Source organism: Chiloscyllium punctatum, chromosome 3 (genome assembly GCF_047496795.1).
Source record: "Chiloscyllium punctatum isolate Juve2018m chromosome 3, sChiPun1.3, whole genome shotgun sequence".
NCBI classification, from domain to species: Eukaryota; Metazoa; Chordata; class Chondrichthyes; order Orectolobiformes; family Hemiscylliidae; genus Chiloscyllium; species Chiloscyllium punctatum.
The window spans coordinates 43,555,206-43,581,015 of NC_092741.1; the positions used below are offsets into that span (position 1 = coordinate 43,555,206).

Genomic DNA, 25,810 nt, shown 5'->3' on the forward strand with positions numbered 1-25,810 from the left:
TTCAGTCGTAATGAAAGCAGAGGTTTGTCTGTGAACAAGTGTCAGCTTCAATTTATCAGTCACTTTCTTGTTTCAACACAGGCATAACATAAAAAAAACAATCTTTTAGCTGTACTTCTTAAAAATGTAAAATTAACCCCCCCCCCACAGTCCTCATCATCTTTCCAAACTTGCTGAAATGATCTGTAAAACCCTAAATGGTCAGTCACTATAAAACCCTCTCAATAACAACTGGCAAGATTTAACTGGAATGTTAGTTTTAGCTTCCCTTTGATGAAAGGTTTCACTCCTGTAAAAATGAAGACAAAAACTTATTGATGTCACATACTTCATTCTAAACATAGTCGTTCAACACATCAGAAAATGGCAAGAGAGCAGCAAACACATTATGGATTAATGTGATTAATAGAATGGCAAAAATAAATAATGTAGGATCTTTTAGTAGGTTGGGAGAATGGTTTTACTGAATCATATTGTAAAAGTTGAAAGAGAGAGAGGCTGAAGGATCAATCCATGACAGTGATGGCTTTAGGTATGATCATATATGCTGGGTGAAGCTTAAAAGAGATTTGAAGATGAAGCGAGGATCTTGAAATCGCTTTGCTGCAGTACGGGGAACCAGCCTAACTTGGTAAAGGTGTCATTGAGGGGGAGGGAGGAAACATGAAGCAAAAACAGGGAGAAATGGAAAGCAAAGCAGGGAGAAATGGAAGATAGGTCAAAAATCTTCAAAGAAATCAAACCTGGAAGCAACATATGCAAAGAACTGGTGTGGAAAGGGCACAAACAAAACAAAAACATACCACAGATGCAATCGATGTATTCAATTTGCCCTTGTTGAATATTATCAGCTCACACATTCACTCCTTGCCACACAAAAAAACCAAAATCCTTTTTGTACATGGCTAAGGCTTAATCTATGGTAGGCCATTTAATAACATCTATCACAGTCAAATCTGAGCCAATGTCTGAGAATCAAGAATGGAATACGAAAACACACTCAGGTGACTGGGAGGAAATATCCGCAAAGCGATGTGATGATTCCATCAGGGCAGGTCTGAGTGAAACAATACAAACACCTTTTCATTGGTGGCAAATATCCATAACTGAACTTTTCCTGCATTTTAAAACATGTTTCCAATTAATTCAAGGCTTTTTAAAACATAGATGCAGTGGTTTGCTTTGCAAGTATTTCCTATTTTCACACATTGAGGAATATTGGGTCAACAGCAGATCATTTGTCCCCTTAAGCCTGTTCCTCCAAGCAATTAGATCATCTTAAATCCACATTTTTGTGAGGCAAAGGTGTCTTTAAATCTTAGTTTTTCAATTTTCAATTGACACCCAACCACAACTGCTTTTTGGGGAACAGAGTTCCAGATTTCAACTATCCTTTGTGTGAAGAAGTACTCCCAACATCATCGCTGAATGGCCTAGCCCTAACTTCAAGGTTATGCCCTTGACACCACACCAGAGAAAATAGCTTCCCATCAATTAGCTCATCATCTTAAACACCTCTAATAGATTATGTTTTACACATGAGAACAACAAACAAGTATGGCATTAGAGGAAATTAAACCCCATTTTGAAAGCACTTCCTTTGAACGTTAAAAGTAGTGAAATTATAAACCAATACCACAATGGACAGAGATGAAATCAGCTTAATCCAGCATCCAACTTTTCACCTCATTCTGGCTTAATTGAATACCTTTTCCCCAGATACTTTTCAGCTTTAGTCTATAACATTTTTTTGGACGTTAGAACCAAGCTGTACATAGGATTAGAGGATTCAATGGTAAAGCAAAACAGCTGACTGTTGTTGAGCAAGACTGAAAAAACCTTTACAGTTTAATTATCTTGTTAATTTTGAAACCAATATGTCAATCCTTAAGCTTTTAAAATCTAACATATAGCTGTAAATTTGAAACACAATTCCTTCCAGAACTCCTGTAATAAACCTTTATTCCTCTGTAGTTGATAGGCAAAACATGAACAGAAACAGCAACAAATTAGTAAAACCAGGGGAAGAATTAGTCGTTCTCAGTTGCTATGTTTGCACAAGGAACCAATTCTAAACAGTGCTGGAACAACCCTCCGTAGTTATTTTCCCTTTATACACAGTGATCACTCAGGAAGAAGCCAAAATAGCAGCGTGATGTGCATTTGTTTTTTTGCAATAAAATCATCTCCACTGAGAATGTCCAACCCATCATCACAAAACAGGAACAAGTTTACATCTGTGAACAGTACTTGTACTTAAGTCATATTTGCATGCTACATTACTACATGCAACACCACAAGCTTGCAAAAAGTCAAGTTAAAACACTTTTTCCACCTACAAACTCTACCTTGCGCCTCAATCACGATTAAGATGCAAGTTCAATTTTTTGATCTGTTATTGTTCAGTCCAGAGGGAGAAACTAGAGATAACTCACTCCTTCAGCTGTGTTGAGGTCTACTCCTCATTACCAACAGCTGAAAACTTTTGATGCTTTTTGTTTGAAAAGAATCAACCAACCTCAAAGCACTTGGTCTAAAGCAAATAGGGGGCTATAGTCCTTTCACCATTTCTGTGTTACAGCTATTATGCAAAAAGTATAAAACACTGCCTTTATGCTGCCAAGCCACAACTACTCTTCTTACATCAAAGCATGTTCACCACAAGGGTTTTTTCTTCCAAATTTATTCATTCCCAAAACAGAAGACAACGATTCATACACCCTAATTACATCTAATTATCAATTCTTTTTTCTGTGACCAACTTCAGCCAGAGCTATTTATTACTTGCATTTCTCACACCCTCCCCCATGCCTTTTGCAAGACAGCTAACATAATGGCAAGTTCTTTGGAGGACAATTATTATTTCTTTTATGGCCTGTTATAAAGGTTCTACCTGCATTAAATAATTATTCTATTATTAGTTTCAACAGAAAATGCATGTTAAATATGGGGACCTCCTGGTTAATTTGACAGTTCCCCATAGTGTTGCTGCTTAGAGGCAGTGGAAACGACCTCTCCTGTGGGGCTTCTCCTTAGTCTTTCTTTTCATGATCTAAATGAGACGTTTATTGGATTAGGGTTCTTCTCTGCAGACCTCCGAGGTGGCCTGTAACAAAGAACTTAAAAATCCCAATGACTATACTAATTGCCCTGGGATTAAAAACAGAAAACTTGATTCGGCATTACATCAGTATACCAAAAACAGAGGAAATTTATTAGTTTCATTATGGGCCCTGATCCTTTCAACTAGAGTGGGAGTTAGTGGGTAAGGCTTGGTTAGAGTTAGGCCTTCATTAGAAACTTAAAGAATACACCATTGATATAGGCCTAATTGTATGATACCAAATAAGCCTAACATACTTTTGAAGTGAAGACGAAAGGCATATTTTAAAAAATTGATGCAAAACTTATGTGGCAAAGATTTAGAACTTGTCATGAACAGCAAAGAATTAAATTGACATCAGTGGGCAGACTCTGCACTGCAAAGTCAATTGATAAGCAAATATGTCGGCAGCGGATTAACCCCAGTACTCAGCTCAGGTGACAGCCGCACAGAGGTCACAGTACTGACCTCACAGGTTGGTCTTTGGGTCATTGTAGTTTATAAAAGGCTGTTGTAGGGTCAAAGTCTTATAAGGCTGCAATCTGACAACTCAATTTAAGCTTCTAGGCAGATGACTCTAAGAGGATGGTTAATTGCTCATGCCATTCACTATTGCAATGATGCTTGTTAATGGAACAGAGATATCCAAGTAACAAAAATACTAAGAAACACCAATCTATCGGATAAAAGAAGCTTACAAGGGAAAATGGTTTAACATCTCATATACATTAGCTATGTGCTATGTGATCAGACTGGCTCATCGTATCCATTGGAAACAACCTTTTACAAAATTGAATGATTTAAAGATCAGCAATAACAACAGAGGTCAGTTTTCTCCTGTACAAAGCAACAGTTATGTTTGTTCACGATGGTAAAAACATCACAGCGTTCACATCATCCAAGTTTCAGTTCTAGCTCTCCACAGCAAGACCGATACATTGTGAATTCTGAAATTACATTATACTATCAAGATAGTTGCTTGATTTGGTAACATAGGATGTGAGCAATCTAAAGTCAAAGAGAGAAACATTCAAATTTCTGAATGTTTTGCCTTTACTGATAAATAAAAGGATCAAGTGAAAGACAGGAAAGTTTACTGTTCTTGATTTGATTTTATTGTTAGGGTTACTTCATTTTTGTCTCATTTAAAACCTTGGACTCTGGGGGATGGAGTGGTCCAGTGGAAGCAGCGTCTATTTCAACCAAATTTAAATTTTTCAAATTAATGCAAGACTCCTGCAGCTCTTTAAAAAAACCATATGTACGGTAAATTGCTTATAAGGGATCCAATCAGGCTATGTATTTTAGAGTATACAACAATAATGAACAAGATTGTTACACATTGATTTTACTTTCCACTTACGCATTCCAATAGATATAATTGGGGGTGGTGAATAAAATAAACATACTCACTTTTACTGCGTTGTCATTTCAATATCACAAAGGGTTTTAATCTCAGGTATCAGTACTTCCTTGGACAGGTTTTGTCTTCCAAGGAGCTGAGTGAAAGGAGTGCAGGAATAGAATACTACAACACTGGGTGAAAGGAGGACACCTGTTTGATGTCTCCACGTGTTGGGAGTTTATTCTTGACAATCTATTGCTGACAACGTACGCAGGCTGTATCTCACCTTTTACTCAGTGCCTCACATGAAGAAGTCTTTTAGTGAAATATGTGGGAGGGGCTTGCCCTTCATTTTCCGACATCCTATCATGTGCTGCTTTCAGTGGTTGTTTGAGCTGCACTCATCCAGCTAAGTGGAGAGTGTTCTATTCTTCTTCTCATGCCAATCCAACCAGGACCCTTCCACTGACACACTCACTCGACTGGCTAAACTGGTACTTATCCTCAACAACTTCCCCTTCCAATCCTCCCACTTCCTCCAAACCAAAGGGGCAGTCATGTGTACCCGCATGGGCCCCAGCTATGCCTTCCTCTTCATTGGGTACCTGAAACAGTCCATCTTCTGCAGCTACACTGGCACCATCCCCCACCTTTTCCTCTGCTACATCAATAACTGTATTGGCGCTACCTTGTGCTCCCATGAGGAGGTTGAACAGTTCATCAACTTCACAAACACTTTCCACCCTGATCTCAAGTTCACCTGAACCATCTCAGACACCTCCCCCCCGCCCCCCCCCCCCCCACCCCCCAAACTTACTGGGCCTCTCCTTCTCCACTTCCGGCAAGCAACCCAACACTGACATCCACTAAAAACCCACGGACTCCCACTGCTACCTAAACTACACCTCCTCCCACCCTGCCTCCTGTAAAAATGCTATCCCTTATTCCTAATTCTTCTTCCTCTGCCACATCTACTCCCAGGAGAACCAATTCCACCGCAGAACATCCCAGATGGCCTCCTTCTTCAAAGACCACAATTTTCCCTCCCATATGATTGACTATGCACTCCAGCATATCTCCTCCACTTCCTGCACCTCCACTCTTGAACCCCACCCTTCCAACCACAACAAGGACAGAACACCCCTGGTCGTCATTGTCCAACCCACCAACTTCCAGATACACCGCATCATCCTCACCATTTTTGCCACCTATAAACTGACCCCACCACCAGAGATATATTTCCCTCCCCACCACTATCTGTGTTTCAGAGAGACCATTCCCTCTGCAATTCCCTTGTCAGATCCACAACCCCCCACCAACCCATCCTCCTGTCTTGGCATCTTCCCCTACCATCACAAGAAGTGCAAAACCTGCACCCACACCTCTCCTCTCACCTCCGTCCAAGGCCCCAAAGGATCCTTCCACATCTGGCAGAAAGTTAGCTGTACTTCCACACACGTCATCTAATGCACCTGACGTGGTTGGGGAGACAGGATGCCAACTTGCGGATTGTTTCAGAGAACATCTCTGGGACACCCACACTAATCAACCTCACTGCCCTGTGGCTTAGTACTAACTCCCCCTTGCATGCCCTCAAGGACGTGCAGGTCCTGAGTCTCCTCCATAGCCAAACCCTAACCACCCAAAACCTGGAGGAAGAATGCCAATTTTGTTGCCTCGATGTCAAGGGCAGTGACCCTCACTTTCCCTCATGTTCAGCCCTTGTGTCCATGTTTGGGCCAAGCTTGCAACAAGTTCGGGAATGAGGTAGCCCTGGCAGAACCTACCTGACCAACAATGAGCAGGTTATTCATCAGTAATGCCACTTGATAGCACGGTTTTCAAATCTTCAATAACATTCCAGAATGGTGTGTCAGTGCCCATATACCTGCTGCCCTTGAACTTCCAGATGTTAATGGTCATGAGTTTGGAAAGTGTTGTCCAAAGTGCCTCACTGGATTACCGCTGTGCATCAATAGTGAAGGGACAGAACGTTTAAGGATGTTGTGCCAATCAAACGGGCTGTTTTGTGAATGGTAGCAAGCTTCATGAGTGCTCTTGGCCAATGGGGTGTATTTCATCAGACTCCTGACTTGTGCCTTGAAGTTGGTTGACAGGCTCGGAGTTATTGGTGTAGTATTTCTAGACTCTGATCTCCTTTGTAGCCACTGTACTTCAATGGCTAGTTCAGTTCAATTTCTGGTCAATGGTAACCATCAGAATGTTGGTTCAACAATGGCAATGCCATTGAATTTCAAGTGATAGTTAGCTTCATTCTGATTGGAGACAGTCATTTCTTGGCATTTGCGTAGCATGCGTATTACTTGCCATATGTTAGCCAAGCCAAGATATTGTCCTGGTCTTGCTGCATTTGGACATGGACTGCTTTAGTATCTGAGGAGTCACGAATGGTGTTGAACATCATGCAATCACAAGTGAACATCTTCATTTCTGATGTTAAGATGAAAGGAAGTTCTTTGCTGAAGCAGCTGAAGATGGTTCCCACACCACCTGCCAAAGACTCAGTCCAGGGGCTGTGCCCTATTATGTTGGTCAGCTCAGTCAGTAGCATGCTAATGAGCCATTCTTGGTCATGGATACTGATGCCCTTTATCCAGAGGACATTCTGTGCCCTTATGTGCCCTCCAAATGGTGCTCAACATATATGAGAACTAACTCATTGCTAAAAATGGTTGGTAAGTAGTAATCAGCAGAATGTTTCATTGCCCATGTTCCATACAATGCTTTGAAACTTCATGGGATCCAGAATCGATGTGAAGACCTCAATGGCAATTGCCATCCAACTGTATACCACTGTGCTGAAACATCTGGTGGATGGGGATGGTGGTCTCTGGGACATGGTCTATCAAGTATGTTTCTATAGGAATGACTATTTCATACATTGTTCTGCTCAGTTATGGAATTGAATTGAATTCAATTCAATTGAATTTATTGCCCTGTGTACCAAGACACAGTGAAAAGCTTTGTCTTGCAAGCAATACAGGCAGATCACATAGTTAAGAATCATATAAGTAAACAATGGATAAATAGCAGCAAAAGCAAAAACACAGGTACAGGCAAATGTTAAAGAGTTTGTGAGTTCATTCAGTATTCTAACAACAGTCGGGTAGAAACTGTTACAAAACTTGCTGGTGTGTGTTCAGGCTTCTGTACCTTCTCCCCGATGGTAGGGGTTGTAGAAAAGCATTGCCAGGGTGGGATGGATCTTTGAGAATGCTGGCGACTTTTCCTTGTCAGCGGGCCTTGTAGATGGATTCTATAGATGGGAGGTTGGTCTTTGTAATTGTCCAGGCCTAGTTCACCACTCTCTGTAACTGTCTCCAATCTTGAATGTCCTTTAAGTTGCCATTCCAGGTAGCGATACATCCACATCCAGACAGAATGCTCTCGATGGCACACTTAAAGGTTGGCAAGGGTACTCACTATCATGCCAAATTTCCTCAGCTGCCTGAAGAAGAAGAGGGGTTGTTGGGCCTTTGTAACCAGTGCCTCCACATGAAGAGTCCAAGAAAACTTGTTGAGGGTGATCACTCCCATGACACTCTCCACTCGTTCCACCTCTGTGCTGTTAATGTGTAGACGGCAGGAGTAACATCCTGCCAAAACTCAATAATGAGTTTCTTGGTTTTGCTGACATTGAGAGCTAGGTTATTTTCAGTGCACCATTTTTCCAGGACTTCCACCTCCCATCTGTAGTCTGTTTCATCGCTTTCGGAGATTCAACCGACTATGGTGGTGTCATCAGCGAACTTTTAAATGACATTATTCTGGTATTTAGCGACAGTTATGTGTATACAGTGAATACAGTAGGTTGCTGAGTACGCACCCTTGGGAAGGGCTCCAATGTTGAATGTTATGAGGATGAAATATTGTTCCCAATCTTCAATGATTGTGGCCTGTGGGTCAGGAAACTGAGGATCCAGTTGCAGAGAGTGGGGTTTAGTCCAAGATCACTAAGTTCAGTAATCAGTCTCAGGGGGATAATAGTGTTGAAGGCTGAACTGTAGTCAATGAGTAGGATTCTTATGGAGCTGTCTTGGTGTATTGATGTTCTTGGGAGGACTGAAGGGCAAGTGATATGGCATCTGACGTGGATCTGTTGGTCCAATAGGCAAATTGGAGTGGGTCAAGAGAAGTGGGGAGGTTGGAGTTAATTAATGCCATGACCAAAGCACTTCATGACCACCGAAATTAGGGCCACTGGGCGGTAGTCATCGAGACATGCTGTATGAGCCTTCTTAGGCACAGGGATTATATTGGCCCTCTTAAAACAGGCAGGGACAGAGGCCTGCTGCAGGGAGAGGTTGAAGATATTGGAGAAGACCTCTGCCAGTTGATCTGTGCAAGCTCTGAGTGCACTGCCCGGTACTCCATCTGATGCCATCACTTTCCTTGAATGGGGCAGCTCTCCCAATTTTGGCACAGGTTAGCAAGAAGGACTTTGCAAGGTCAACAGAGCTGAGTATGCCACCGCTGTTTCCAGTGCCTTAGTGAATGCAGACTGACCTCAGACTTTGTAGCAGTCTGATATAACTAGTGGCTTTCTCAGGCCTCTCAGTTATGTTGGCCAGACCAGGGGGCAGATATTTCTTCCTTAAAAGGACATTAAAAAACTAGATTTACGACATTTAACATTGGTTTCATGATCACCATGAGACTAGATTTTAGTTCAAGATTTATTCATTGAATTCAAATTTCACCATCATAGCTGGATTCAAATCCATGGTCCCAGAACTTTAGATTGGGTCTCTGGATTACTGGTCCGGACAATACACCTCTGCTTGACTAGTTTCATTTCTCCAGCTTTCAATTTTGGTAACATCCTTGCACATCTTTATTCTACTCTCTAGAGCTTCAAAATCCTTTTTTGTGATATGGATAACAGAACCGTTCACAGTATTATACACAATCTAACTTTGGTTCTACATAACCCAAGCATTACCTTCTTGCTTTTGTGTCTTATACCTGCGAGAATAAAAGTGACTGTTTGGATGGCATTACCTTGTGTTACCTCTTTTACTGATTAATATATCTGTGTTCTCCTTATTGCTCTACATGATTTAGATTCTAATTTTCTGCCAAAAAATGATCTCCTTCATTCTCATAATACATACTTTGGCAAACAAAATTTGATGTCATTTAAAGGGACTATGGAGAGAAGGCAGAATAGGGTTGGGAAACATTTCATCCGTGACTGAATGACAGAGCAGACTCGATTGACTGAATGGTTTTATCCTGCTCCCCTACCTTATGGTCTTAACCACGCTTCCACCATTTATATTGTTCTGCATATTGATACATTCTTTCACAATGTTAGCAAAACCACCAAACTGACAGCATCTACCATTTTTGATAATGGCCCTCCATTTCCTAAGTATAAATCATTCACGTATATGATGAGTGAAAAGAGTTGAATGACTTGGGTAAAAGCAATGAATTTTTCAAGCCTTACTATGAAAAAAGATGACTGAAAAGGTCATCATAAACATGGTTGCCAGATTAACTGTCAGAAAACCTTCAGACACCAACCCACATCCACAGCCTTTGTACTGATTTGCAGATTCTGTTCTTTTGGGTGCATACAATCAATAAAATGCAACATTCTGCATTCAGAATGACTAAGAAGCAAATTGTTAAGCAGCTACAAATATTCTTTCAAAAACAAAAAATGTTAAACTTACAGTCATGCCTCAAACAACAACAAAAAAACAAAATGCAGTTTATCTTCACAATTCAGAGTTTAAAATCCTGGTAAACATAATTACATAAATCCAATAAACTGTTTAAAAGGTAACCATTTTCCAAATAATCATGCCAAACTCACAACGAAGTCTGTGTTTAAAAGAATAGATCTCTCAACAATGAGTTAATGTACTTAGACAGTGTACGTACTGATTCAAAACACCATTCAGATGATTTCTACATGTCATTTTTTTCTCTCTTTGATTCCTACAAGATTCCTCCACAAACTCCCCTTGCACAGTTTTCTTTTCCCCAAAACTGCCTGTGGCAATCACAGAGTTAAGAAAAAAAAACAAGCTATCTAGTTGCAGTGTGCCCACTCAAAAATCTAAGGACCTGTCATTGTTCGATTCTGCTTTTCGAACAGCAATTCCATTAGCAGCATTGGTGGAGTAATTATTAGCTGCATTCTCCTTGAAGGCAAGATCAAAGGAACCTGTGTAAACCCTGATTATCAATATTACAGTCAGAGAGAAAAACATCAAAACATGACTTCCTTTACCTTCAGGACAGCAATGAATGGCACAAAGTTAGCCCTCTGAAGCCCATTTTTATAGAGGTCTGAAAGAGAAAATTGATATTAGCTTTGCTACTTAGCTTGATAATAACATTTCTTTTTTAACTTTGGCAAATGCATCCCCCCAACAATAGCAGATAATAGCAAGACCAAAGACACAAAATTGATTCCTGCTCGAGCAATATAGAGAGCTCATTTTATTGATCAGTGATAGTTATGATGTGAACAAGAGCAGAAAGTCCACAGACCAACTGAAATAGAAAGGTCTACAATGTAGACTTGTGATACAAGTCAACTCTGAAAGAGAGAGAGAGATAAAGATTTATTTTTATACAAGGACCATATAAACAACTGGTACTGCCACTGTTCAAACACAATGGAATAGTCCAGCAAAATACTTTTAAATAAACTATAATAAACAGATTTAGGTTGTACAGAAGAGACAACTTTCATGGTCAATATATGTTTAGAGGCATTCATGAATGGTCGTTGGAACACCAGCCTCTTCAGCATGGAGTGTTGGATTTCTTTAGAAAAAGGGTTCGTGGCAAGAACCAGGCTTTCAACTCACGACTATCTTCATATTTTTACTGAAGTATCCTAATGTCTCAATTACAAAGCAGCTCAGAAGTGTAAACCATTAATGCCATTTTAATGTTTTATTCGGGCCTACCCAGAACACACACTATAACCTAACCTGGTTGGAAAAAGTGAACCAGAACTGTAACACGCTCAGAACTTGGCCTCAAGTTTTATCACTGAGTTCATGCTTCATTAATCTAGTCTGAGAGTGATTGATCTCAGTGCCATTGCTTTGTGAATGGGGAGGGTGGAAGGGGAGGAGGAGGTGGAGAAGCAGGAAGGGAGAAGAGAATGGGAGAAAAGTAGGCAAGAGCCTCCTTTGAACATTGACAGGCTTTCACAGGAAAGTACCTGTACATTAATGTGTGGTGAAGATAGAATTGTTCTCAGCTGTTCTACCCACTGAAGGGCTTTTGCCCGAACGTCGATTTCCCTGCTCCTCGGATGCTGCCTGAAGTGCTATGCTTTTCCAGCACAACTCTAATCTAGAATCTGGTTTCCAGCATCTGCAGTCCTTGTTTTTACCTATCCACTGAAGACAAACAGCCTGTCATACCCACATTTGAAGAATTGTTATTTTTGAACGATAAAGAAGGCAACTACCATTTGCAGGACTGTACATCAGCAAGGAACCCCCATCCTCACAAGAGAAAGGAAAAAGTGTCAAAAAAGGAAGAAAATTCCAGCCAGTAAATTTTCATGGATATAACCATTTGCCAGTTGTTTCACTAACATTGAATAGTATTTTAAGCTTTTACACTGCTATAGAAACCACCATTTCAGGAATATATTACAAGGAACAGAAATACGTTCTGTCCTAGTTGTTGTTCAGCATATTCTGCTCAAAGTGGTTCTTCGTGTCAGTGTAACAGGATCAATTGCAATGACCCAGACTGTTAAGCAGCAGCCAAGTGAGATTCCCACATGACTAATGCATACCTGAAGTCGGGTATTGAAGGACTGTCAACACTCGTTCAACTGTGCACTAAAAATGAAGTCATCGAGCTCCAGAAATAAGACTTAGGGGCAACGTGAGGTGGAAGAAGCTCAGAGTGGAAGGGCCCATGAACAGCACTGCATAGCATAAAACCAGAAATTGCTGGAAAAGCTCAGCAGATCTGGCAGCATCTGTAAAAAGGAATCAGAGTTAATGCTTTGCGTCCGGGAGGAAGGGTCACCGGACTTGAAACATTAACTTTGATTCTTCTTCACAGACACTGCCAGACCTGCTGAGCTTTTCCAGCAATTTATGTTTTCATGTTTGATTTATAGCATCTGCAGTTCTTTTGATTTTTAATGCTGCATAGCAGATCAGATTGAAACATGCACATTAGAATTAAGTCAAACACAAGGACGGCTGCAGTTTGGAAGCAGTTCTGGCCCATATTGCTGCAACCTTAAATCCAATAATAAAACTGTGCATTTTTCAAAGTCCAATGCTATAGGGTTTGAGCTATAGGGAGAGGCTGAAGATGCTGGGGCTATTTTTCCTGGAGGAATGGAGGCTAATGTGACCTTACAGTGGTTTATAGGGAGGACAGTGGCTCAGTGGTTTGCACTGCTGCCTCACAGTGCCAGGGACGCAGGTTGGATTCCTGCCTCAGGCAACTGTCTGTGTGCAGCTTGCACATTCTCCCACTATCTGTGTGGATTTCTTCTCACAATCCAAAGATGTGCAGGTTAGGTGTCGTGGCCATATTAAATTGCCCATAGTGTTCAGCATTGTGTAGGTTAGGTGTATTAGTTAGGGGCAAACGTAGAATACAGAGGAAACTTGATTATCCGAATACCAATTATCCGAAAATCAGATTACCCAAAGAAGACCTCAAGGTCCTGATAGAAACATTACATCAAAGACGTGTTTCCAACAGTGATCACATCTTTTGTTTACAATGATTAAACAGGCACGGTCTCCAAATGACTGACCTCCCACCCTCTCTCTCTCCCCACACTTTTCCTGGATTTCTTCAGAGGGGTGTACCCTAACACCCCCCTTCCCCAGATAATCTCTCCAACATTGTCCAGTACTGGGCAAAAGTGGAACCTCTCAAAAAGTTGCAGTAAAAGATAGTGTGCTTGGCTGTGGCTGTGTGCACGCGCACTATTGGAAGACTTACCCCACAAAGGCAGCAGCAGTCTTGTTGTTGGTGTACAATCCAGAGAGGGGTGGGGGTGGATAGGTGCTCCACACCGTTTGGTGGGGGGTGTTGGAGGTGGGGGCGGGCAGTGTTGCATGGCAGGAGCGGGGTTGGACGGGATTAGGGGGCAGGGGGTGGTGTTAGACGGGATTGGGAGCGCAAGCGGGGTTGGGGTGCAGGGGACAGAGGTCAGTTAGGGGCAGGGGCTCATGCGGTGACCTGCTGCAGTCTCCTGAACAAGGAGCAAACTTTAAAAACTCCAAGCCCCAGAGGGGAGGCATTTAATCAATTAACCAAATAATCGATTATCCGAACGAAATAGTGCCCGCCCATCCCGTTTGGATAATCAAGGTTCCTCAGTAATAGGCTACGGAAAAGGGTCTGTGTGGATTCTCTTTGGAGGGTCGGTGTGGACTTGTTGGGCATAATGGCCCGTTTCCATACTGTAGGGATTCTATAATTCTATGAAGATCTTGAGGGGCATAGATAGGGTAATTAGACCAAATCATTTTGCTAGGGTGGGGTAGTACAGAACCAGAGGGCAGAGGATTAAGGTAAGTGGGGCAAGATTTAAAAGGGACTTAAGGGGCAACCTTTTCACACAGAGGGTGCATGTTTGGATTGAGCTGTCAGAGGAAATGATGGAGGCTAGGTGGGTATAGGAAAAAGGAAGGATTGAGAGAGATACAGGCCAAATGCTGGCAAACGGGATTGGATTAATTTAGGATATCTGGTCAGCATGACGAATTGGAATGGAAGGGTCTGTTTCCGTGCTGTATAACTCTATGACTCAAAAAATATAGTCAATCATAGAAATCAAATTACGTAGCTTAAATATAAAGCCTCCTTCAGGACCAAATTATGGTGATCAAGTTACAAACCATTATGAACATAGAGAAAGCAAAAGGCACCAGATCTTAGCTTCCTGCAAAATCTTCACCAAAATAACTAGCATCAGACTGACTATCTTCACTAGGATCACACCTTGAATGCTAACCACCAATTTTATCAGAGGTCAGATATATCAATAATTAGGACAGATAAAGATTCCTAGAATTATATCTCCTACAGAATTAATTTACTCTTAAATCTTTATGTCCATAAGTTGTGCTATGTTGCCAAAATTTCATGAAACTTGTTCACAAGGTTGGTAAGGTTTGTTATGTGGGAGGAAGTCTTGACAACTCCTGAATGCTATTAATTATGCAAGTCTGCCTGGGGTACTCACAACAAAAGTATAAACGATTACTGATCAAGGAAAAAAAAAGAAAATATTGTTGCAGGTTTTTGAGTACAATAAAAGCTTGATGAGGACTTAACCTGTTTTAAATATTTTTCCCAACATTCAGTAAGCATTTAAATATTAAGATTATCTCAATGCAGAGCAGGAAGAACTCTTGGATTCATTAAAAATTAGCTAAAGATATAAATAGTGATCCAAATGCTAACTTGAGAAGGTAAATAAGTGAAAAAAGTTTGCAAATGCAAATGCCCTAAAGCAGCAAGTTAAGCTGATAGTTATGTGACAACTTCTGGGAAGGTTAGAGGATGGAAAAAGTCAAAGTTAATTTCTTTTCTCTTTCAAATAATTTTACCCATCTTAGTTTCTACTACCATTGTCAGGAAGCAAATGGAAAATTGCTCCCAGCCTCCACAAGTACAGCTTTGTAATCAACTTCAAGATTGAGCCCCATACAACACCACACCACCTCCTCCCCATTTTCTCTCCCATATCTTTGACCAGCAGCTCATCATCGTTTCATCAAGTACGATGGATTCAAACAGCATGATCAATGTAGTTGTCACCATATGCATTAATGCTCATACACAAAGACCAGACTGCCAAGAATGATCATAATCGCAGTTAATCCATTTCTTACTGCTCTTACCTTCAGGTGGTCTATTGGATGTGGCAACAACAACAACACCATTTTGAAACAGGTTTTCGAAAAGCTGCTTCAGTATCATGGCATCAGCAATGTCTGTAACCTTACAAAGTAGAAATAAATCAACAAACGATTATGATCTTTCATAATATGTAACTGAATATAAAGCATCTTATCATCAAATGTAATAGGTTAAATCTAAGAGTTTCAAACACAAACATTTTATCATTTAAATTAATTAGTTATCTCATAAAAGATGCTCAAATGGATCTGTGCTATCTAAAATTGAAAGATTTATAATGAAACCAGTTGAAAAATATTACAGCAAGAAATGATCAAATATGAATTACATATTATCAAATTAAATACAATATGCATTTGAACATGTAAATTACAAGATGTAGGCCACTCAGCCACTTGAGTCTGCTATACCATTTGATAAGATCATGGTTTATATGATTGCTCTACTTCCCAGCCAACGTTCAATAACCTTTCACTCCCTTGTATATAATCGACTCAATAATCGACAAACTTGTGCCTTAAAAATGCCAAAGTACTCTGCTTCCATCATGCTTTGAGAAGAGTTCCAAAGATTCATGATCTTTCATGAGGAAAAATAAGCTATACATAATGCGCAACTCCATATATTTGCCAACAGATATAATGAGTTCTAGATTCTTCCATAAGAGGAAACGTCCTTTCCACATCCACCTAGACAAGACCCTTCAGGATCTTCAATGCTTCAATCAAGTCATTTGTTAATCTTCTAAACTCCAGTGGATACAACCGTAGTCTGTCCAAACTTTCCTCATAAGACAACCAGCCTATTCTAGATAATAGTCCAGCAAATCTTCTCTGAACTGTTTCCAATGTAGTTACATCCTTCCTTAAATAAGGTGACCAATAATGTACACTGTAGTCTCTCATCATCATCTTACAAATGCTTATTTACCTGAAACGTAACCTCCTTACTTGGGTAATCAATTCCCCTCACACTATACAATAGCATTTGTTTTCATTATTACTTGTTGTATCTATACACTAACCTTTCGCAATTCACGCTCTAAGTCAGCCAGATGCCTCTCTGTCTCAGACCTTAGCAATCTCTTATGATTTAGATCCGTGTTTTTATTCTTCCTGCCAAAAGGGACAACTTTCCATTTTCCCACATTATACCTGATTTACCAAATTTTTGCCCATTCACTTAATTCACTTAATATTATTTGTACATTATTTTGTCTTCTTCACAACTTACTTTCCTACTTTGTTTCATCAACAAAATTAACAATCACACCTTCACACAAAGCAGCACAGAATATGAGAAATGGAGTAGGCCAATTGGATATTCCTGCTGCTTTTCCATTCAATATGATCATGGCTGATCATTCAACTTAGTACCCTGCTCCCATTTTCTCCCCAAACCATTTGACCCCTTAAGTCTCAAGAAACACATGTAATGCTTTCTTGAAAACATTACATGTTTTGGTCTCAACCACTTTCTGTGGCAGAGAATTTTAAAACTCTGCGTGAAGATATTTCTCCTTATCTCAGTCCAAAATGGACTATCCTAAAACTGTGATCTCCTAGTTCTGGGCTCCTTGATCAGGAATATTCTTCCTGCATTTAGCCTGTCTAATTCTGTAAGAACTTTGTAGGTTTCTATGAATTCCCTCCCTTATTCTTCTGAATTCCAGTGAATAAAGTACAAACTGATCCAGTTTCTCTTCGCAAGAATCCCTTCAAGTCCATATGTGCAAATCTTTCAGAAAACATAAAGCTAGGTCGGAGGGTGAGCTGACAGGATGATGCAGAGATGCTCCAGTGTGGTTTGGACAAGCTGAGGGGACAAATACATGGCTGATGCATTATAACATGGATAAATGTGTAGGATGCAAGAAGATGAATGGCTTGCAATAAGGGTGGATTTTGAAAGTATTTAAGATTGACATTGTGGAAGAAACATAATCAAATGGGACAACTGGTGGCCTTGGTAAGCAAGACCAGTTGGATATTTCTACTGTCCATTCATTCAATGCAAAATAGCTTTTAGTTTAGATTTAGGCCATTCAACATTTAAAGAGTAAGGTGACGTCTTGCAACACGTGTCATCTTCTTTCAACTTGGAGAACTAAATGGAAAGAGTAGTTTAAGACTACATCATAACATGGTAGCTTGGCCAGGTGGGTTGCTCCTACTGTGTGATGTGGAAAGTCAGGGATACTCCAGAGTTCAGGGTGACCATGTGTGCAGCCAAAAAAAATCCATGTTTCGGATCTGGAATGGCTCTGGAACCACTGTGAACTGTCTTTAAGACCAGGACTTGGTGGATCACACGTACTTTGAAGTGGCCATACCACAGATAAAGAATGCACAAGCTGAAATGTAAACACCAGACAAAGTAATAGCAACAGGCAGTTATTGTGGGAGTTAGCTGAAGCCATCTTTCTCTCTAACAGAGTTTCCATCCAGATACTGCCAGGAGACATCGTTGTTCAAGGGATTGCAGCAAGAGCTAAGTTTATGGTACCAAGACCAAAAGACTAAAGAGCAAAGGTCAATCAACCCATCCACTTTGCTTCACCATTCAATAAGATCATGGCTGATCTGATAATCCTTAACTCTATCTAGCTGTCATTTCGGCATATCCCTTGTGTTATGAAGGTCTAGAGGTGCATTGTACCTTTAAGAATGTTGCAAAGCTAACAAAGACTGACAATGCATAGAGAGTCCTGAACACGGTAACAATGTAATACTTGATCAAAACAAATAGCAGCGTCTGCGTTCCATGAAAGAAAAACAAATTCAAATTTGGCCAATCGGTTTAAATTATGCCCCACGATGACAAAATCCAATCAAATTTGAATTTAGTATTTTGATAATATTAAAACCAGTGAAATGATCCGATGTTTTGGGGTACAAAACTGGACATTTTGAACAGTTAGGGGGAGTATTACCAAGCCACCAATAAGTACAGACTGCCAGCAGAACAGCTTTTAGATTAGATTAGATTACTTACAGTGTGGAAACAGGCCCTTCGGCCCAACAAGTCCACACCGCCCCGCCGAAGCGTAACCCACCCATACCCCTACATCTACATTTACCCCTTACCTAACACTTTGGGCAATTTAGCATGGCCAATTCACCTGACCTGCACATCTTTGGAGTGTGGGAGGAAACCGGAGCACCCGGAGGAAACCCACGGAGACACGGGGAGAACGTGCAAACTCCACACAGTCAGTCGCCTGAGGCGGGAATTGAACCCTGCATCGAAACAGTTTCGGGGCTTTTTTTTTTAGATTAGATTACTTAGTGTGGAAACAGGCCTTCAGCCCAACAAGTCCACACCGCCCCGCCGAAGCGCAACCCACCCATACCCCTACCCCTACATTTACCCCTTACCTAACACTACGGGCAATTTCGCATGGCCAATTCACCTGACCTGCACATCTTTGGAGTGTGGGAGGAAACCGGAGCACCCGGAGGAAACCCACGCAGACACGGGGAGAACGTGCAAACTCCACACAGTTAGTCACCTGAGGCGGGAATTGAACCCGGATCTCTGGCGCTGTGAGGCAGCAGTGCTAACCACTGTGCCACCGTGCCGCCCACAATTGTCTGGGATTTGAACAGGTTTAGACAGATCCAGTCTGAGATTTGGACAGATTTGGGGTACAAAAAAGCCCAGTAGATTTAAACAATTGCACTTTAGTGTCTTAGATCTTTAAATAAAACGTAGGTGAGACAATTTGCCTAATTTCAGTGACTTGTGGTTTGTTAAATTAAAAGAGAGAGAAATGGCTCTTAAGATTGCTGAAGAGACTCTGGGAATTGAAGATAATTCTCAAATTTGCCAAGAAATTTGAGAAGGAAAGAAAAGGGCCATACTTTTAGAATTAGCAAAGAAGTTAGAGAGAGTTTAACGGAGGACAAAAGTAAAGCTGAAATTGTAAGGGAATTATTCAAACACTTCGGTGTGTCAGTGAAACAGACAGTAGAGGTAGAAAATCTTAAATTAAAATTGAGGAAAACGGAGTTAGAAGATAAACAAAGAGAGAGAGAAAAGAAAAAGAGAGAAGGTTCTCAGTTGAGCAAAGAGAGAGGGGAAAGGGAGAGAGAAGAAGAGACAAAAACAGAATTTGAACTAGGGAAGTTGTGACTTAGTCAGCAAAGTCAAGTTAACAGGATGGAGATTAAAAGAGAAGGTAGTGATATATACAAATATGTCAAAACAAATTTTGACAAAACACATGTCTGCCACATTTTAATAAGAAAGATGTTGAAGCCTTCTTTATTTCATTTGGAAAACTGGCTAGGCAGATGGAGTGGTCCAAGGATTTACAGGTAATGCGAGTTCAGACTAAACTGGTAGGCAGAGCTAGTGAGATATTTGCTGTGCTGTCAGATGCGGGGTCAAGAGATTATGAAGAGGTCAAATAGGCTATTTTAAGTGCTTATGAATTGATACCAGAAGTGTATAGATAGCGGTTCAGAAACATAAAGGAGAAACCAGGTCAGATTTACGTTGAGATCGAAAGAATTAAACACAGCCATTTTGATAGATGGGTGCGGGCTTTAAAGATAGGTAGGACCTAAGAGGTTCTAAGAGAGATTATTCCGCTGGAGGAGTTTAAAAGCTCACTTCAGGAGATAATAAGATTCAGGTGGAGGAACATAAAGTTCAGCTTGTGAGAAGGTCAGCAGAATTAGCAGGTGAATACATGTTGGTGCATAAGACAAGCTTCCAGCCAGAATTTTGTCTGTGAGGGATAGAAGTTGGGAGAAGGGGAGATCCCACACTCCAAAACAAAAAGAGTAGAAAACATTGGTAAGAGTTTACCACAGGTTAAAAAAGAAGCCCAAGAGGGTGGAAAGGAGGTGCAAGGCCTCAGGTGCTTCCATGTCGTAAAGTGGGACACGTAAAGTCACAGTGCTAGTCATTAAAGAAAGGCACTGTGGGAAAAGATGTGGTAAAAAAAGCTAAGCCAGTGGCATTAGTGAAAGTAGTAAAGGAAACCCCCAGAAGAGCCGAGGAGCTGGTGGAGAGTGCACAGCCGAGGCAGGGGCTGGGTATGGAGCTAGTACCTGATCTCTATAAAGAATTTGTCTCTGTGGGTAAAGTTTACTCAGAAAGAACAGGGGGAGAAGGACAAGAACTTATAGTTTTGAGAGATACATGATAGTAAGTCACTGATAGTAAGAGATGAGCGAATTTGCACTCTTTCTGATCTGTTACCAGAGAGTGTGGTCATTTGTGGGATAGATGGACAGAAATTTAGTGTTCCCCTATGTCAGATCAGTTTGGAGCACCAACTAAGATTGGGGAAGTTACAGTGGGAGGGATTGACAGAATGTCAGTTCCAGTAATCCAGTTTATTCTTGGGAATGATTTAGAAGGATCCAACATGGGGAGTGACGCCCCTTGTTGTGGAGAAGCCGAAGGAAGACAAGAAACTGAGGAGTTAAAACAGAAATATCCTGGTATTTTCCCAGACAATGTTGTAACCAGATCCCCTACCATAAGTCACAGCACAAAGCAAAAACTAAAGAGAAAGGTGAAGGAGTTAAGGTTCAGTTAGTGGACACCCTGTTTGACATAATGGTGCAGGAAAAACCTCAACAGACAGAAGGTCAGACAGAAGTGTTTCATCCTGAAAGGCTACGGGACTTGCAACAGAAAGACAATAAGATAAAAGATATATATGTGGATGCGTACTCCAAAAATGAGACAACGGATATTCCTGAGGATTATCATCTGAAAGACAGAAATGGAGACCATAGCAGGTTAGTGCAGACGAGAAATGGGCTGAAGTGCACCAGATTGTGTTGCTGGTAGCATGCAGACAGGAAGTGTTACAGTAGCACATGAGCTACCTGTAGGAGGTCACCTATGGATACGAAAGACTCAAGCTAAGGTACGAACACCTTTTTATTGGCCTGGAATGTGGCTAACTTTTGCTGTACATGTCATACATGCCAAATAATAGGTAAGTCACAGGCGGTAATAAAACCAGTACTTTTGTTGTCAATTCCTGCATCCGAAGAACCTGTCACGCGGGTTATAGTTGATTGCATAGGCCCCCTCCCGAGAGCCAAAAGTGGGAACCAGTACTTGTTAACCATAATGGGTGTGTATACCAGATTTCCTGAGGCAATTCCGTTACAGAGTATCAAGATAAAAAAGGGTGGTAGAGGAGTTAGTAGCTTTCTTCGCATGGTACGGGCTACCCTGAGAGATTCAATCAGACCAAGGGCCTAATTTTACTGCTAGGCCGTTTAAGGAAGTTATGGATAGCTTAGATATATAGCACTTTAAATCCAATGCATAACATTCTTTGCCATTAGAGATGCCCCAAATGAACCCCCTCAGTTCACTCCCTTCGAGTTAATATTCAGTCATGAAGTGAGAGGCCCTTTGAAATTAATTGAAGAGAAATTGACAGGACCAAAGTTGGAGATCTCACACTTACATTATGTATGGGAGGTGAGGGAGAGACTAAATTGAGTAGGTGAGTTAGCTAAAGAGGGTACAGTGTAGAATGAAGCAGGTGGCAGATAAAAGCTCTGAGACTTGGATGTTTTTCCAAAGAGATGACGTGTTAGCACTGTTACCAGTGATAGGAGATCTCTTCAAAACCAGGTTTAGTGGTCCCTATCAAATTGAGAAAAGGTTGAGTCAGGTGAACTGTTTAGTAAAGATGCCAGCTAGGGAAAAAAAAATTGGGTATGTTATGTGAACATGTTGAAACCGTATTACACTAGAGAGAAAGAACTGGAGAAACAGTTGTTAGTTACTGCCCGCAGAGTGAGGACTCAAATCCAGATGGTGTGGATTTTGATGTGCCTCAAAATAGATTTAAAAATAAACAAGTCCTTAAGGAGTGGGATAGCTTAGTAAACTGTCTGTCTGTCTCAGGAGCACAGAATGCAGTTGAAAGGTTTATTACTGCAGTATGAGGACATATGTAATAATCAGATGGGGAGGCTAATGTTATTGTACATGAAGTAGATGTAGGGAATACTGCTTCAATAAAGCATCCCCCTTTCAAAGCCAGACAGGTCCAGGAGGCAGAGGCCACGCATAACGAGGGTATCATTGAACAGAGCCAGAGTGAGTAGAGTTCGCCGATCTTCTTAGTTCCCAAACTGGACAGGACTCAACAATTTCGCGTGGATTATCAGAAGGTCTCCAAGATTGGAGGACTGAGTCGAGAAAGTTGGACAAGCCAGTTATACCACCAAGTTGGACTTACTGCGTGGTTATTGGCAGGTACCTTTAACAGAGATGGCGAAAGAAATTTGTAACCCCAAATGGGCTATATCAATTTAAAGTGATGCCCTTTGGAATGAAGAATGCACCCACCACATTCCAAACACTCAGGAACAGAGTTGTAGCTAGGTTAACAAACTGTGCAGCTTATTTGGATGATATAGTGATCTTTAGTAAGTCCTGGAAAGATCACATGGTACAATTGGCAGAGCTCCTTGAACAACTATGAGAAGCAAAACTGGTAATAAACTTAAAACTGAATTCGCGAAAGCAGAGGTGACATTCTTGGGACACAACATCAGTCATGGAATCTTGACCCCACAGAATGCAATCATGAAGGCCATCAAGGAATTTCTACAACCAACCTTGAAGAAAGAGGTCTTTCGATTCTTGAGACGAAGCAGATTCTATCAGAGGTTCAGCAGTGTAGTGGCACCGTTAACCGATTTGCTGAAGGAGAACACAAGATTTAGGTGGACAGCACACTGCCAGAGGTATTCGACCATCTGAAAGCAATATTAACCACCGCACCAGTTTTAGCTCCACCAAATATTTCAAAACCTTTTAAAGTTGCCATCGTTGCAAGTGACTTGGAGCTGTTCTGCTACAGGAAGATGTTGGTGGGATTGAACTGCCAGTTGGTTACTTTTCGAAGAAACTCAACATCCACCAGAGGAAATATTCCATGATCAAAAAAGATCTATTAAGTTTGGTTACTGGCCTTACAACATTTTGAGGTGTATGGCACAAACAATGTGTCAGAGATGGTCGTGTACATGGATCACAATCCTCTTACATTCTTGGAACGCTTTAAAGAATATGCAACTACTTTATTGGAGTCTAATGTTACAGACTCTTAAGTTACGTATTGTATATGTTGTGGATTGTAAGAATGTAATTGCAGATGTATTAATCACAGATTTAACTAATAAAGTATGGATAAGATTGGTACCTACTCACTGTTATATTTATGCGGGAAAAAGTTAAATTAAAGTCATGTCATGATATTGTGGTTAAGGAACAGAGAAATAAAAATGAAGCCATCTTTTCATTATGATGGTTTTTTTTTTAAAGGGGTGAGGTGTTATGAAGGTGTAGAGACGTACTTTAATTGAGTTGAAAAGCTAGCAAGGACTGACAAAGCACAGAATCTTGAACACGGTAACATTGAAACACTTGGTCAAAACAAATAGCAGCATCTGGGTTTCCACCAAACAAAAGCAAATTCAAATTCGGCCAATCAGTTTAAATTATGCCCCAAGATACCAAAATCCAATCAAATTTGAATTTAGTATTTGATAATATTAAAACCAATAAAACAATCCAATATTTTGGGGTATAAACTGGACATTTTGAACAGTTAGGGGAAAACTGCCAAGCCACCAACAAATACAGACTACCAGCAGAACAGCCCTTTGAAAAGTACCTCTCCATAAGATTGTGCAGCAGAACATCGAAACCGACCTAGAGAAAACCTACAGAGAAAAATCTATAAAGGAGAATCGACAAAGCTGACTGGTTTTTGAAACATGATTATATTTTTTTTAAATCTTAATCAGGGTTTTTTTTAAATCAAATTAGTATTGTGGAGTGGGAGATAAAAGATAAGTTTAAGAGAAAGGAGTTGTAAATAGTTGTTGGTTTTAATATTCTCTGTTGGAGTGAAAGAATAAAGTTGTTAGTTTTTACTTTAAATAGTGACCTTTGGGATAGTTCTTTGCCTCTCAAATTTTGACAGATTATAACACGAGGTGAATCTTTTCTGTGTGGCTGGTTAAAATTAGCAGAGGGGTTTAACCCGTGTTGTAACACTTGATACCCTTTCTGATTAAAAATCTGTCAATTTCAGCCTTGAATATGCTTAACAACTCAGCCTTGACAGCCCTCTGTGACATGTTGTCTCTCTATTGCTAGAGTCAAAAACATCACTAAGCTGCTGCAGAATATTCTGAAGTTGGGAGGAGAACAGACAGAGATCGTGGTCCATCTCACTACCAATGACAGAGATAAGAGAGTGATGAGGTCCTTCCAGCACAACACAGGGAACTAGGATTAAACTGAAAAAAAGGAACTCAAAGATATTACATGTTAGGATTATTCACAGCGTCACGTGTTAATAAGATCAGGAATAAAAAAATAGGCTGGGTGAACATTTGTCATAAGAGTGTGTTTAGGAGGGAGGAATTTAGATTCTTGACGCATTAGAACTAATTTTGGAATACATGGATTGTGTACAAGCTGGAAGGTTGTACCCTAGAAGGAAGCAGGATTGGAACCAATATTTTCACATAAAATACTCACTAGTACAATGGGGAATAAATGGAGTTGCAGGGCAATGGAAAACTGAGCAGAGACAAGAGTGAGAGAAGCAAAGATGGAAATGAAAGATAGAAGAAAAAAATGCAAAAATGAGAGGCAGAGGAACAAGGGCTAGCAGAAAATAGGACTGGAATACAGACAAAAAGTGTAAAAACGTCATAAGTTAAAAGGCATTATTTCTGAATGCATGGAGCATTCACAATGAGGTTATTGAACTAATGTCAGCAAGAATAGTTGTAAGCAGGTGCAAAAACTCTGCGATTGCAGAGACATGGCTACACAGAGACAAAGGCTGGGAAATTAAATCCAAGGTTATTCAATCTTTAGGAACAACAACGAAAAAGAAAATAGAAGTGGGATGAAATCAGCACAATAGTGAAAAGGATATTGAGACAGGTAGTGTAAATATGCTAACAATCTGGGTGGAGCTAAGAAGAAACAAGGGTTCAAAATGTTACTGGCAGTTGTCTATCGGTCTCCACATGATAGTGGTAAGATAGCACATGTCATTAAATAGGAAATTAGAGATGCACGCAGTAAGGTTGCTGCAGTAATCATCAGTGACTTAAATCTACCTACAGACTGGGCAAACAATTAGTGCAAGACATAAGGGTGAAGCATTTGCAAGCTGCAAATGCTGAGTGGATGATCCATTGAGACTACCTCCAGAGGTCATCAGCATTACAGATGCCAGTTTCCAGCTAATTTGATTCATCCCACATGATATCAAGAAACGGTTGGAGGCACTGGATATTACAAAGGCACTACACTGGCCCCTGACAATGTACTTGAAATAGTATTGACAATCGTCACATTCAATGGAGCACTGGTTTTAAATTAGTTTCTGGTACATCATGATCTGCTGCCAGTATGCATGTACTAATTCCTGT

At 40.6% G+C, this 25,810-nt stretch overlaps 1 protein-coding gene across 3 annotated transcripts in view; it reads right to left on the bottom strand.

The window, feature by feature from the left end:
- The window catches only part of afg1lb (AFG1 like ATPase b), a 171,934-nt gene that overhangs the window by 52,946 nt on the left and 93,178 nt on the right, over nucleotides 1-25,810 (bottom strand). For all 3 annotated transcript variants that reach the window (XM_072552390.1, XM_072552401.1, XM_072552409.1), the window contains 2 exons: nucleotides 15,338-15,437; nucleotides 10,714-10,772 (listed from right to left, as the gene is read on the bottom strand). In XM_072552390.1, the coding sequence (XP_072408491.1) occupies nucleotides 10,714-10,772; nucleotides 15,338-15,437 (159 nt within the window). The remainder of the gene's footprint in view (nucleotides 1-10,713; nucleotides 10,773-15,337; nucleotides 15,438-25,810) is intronic.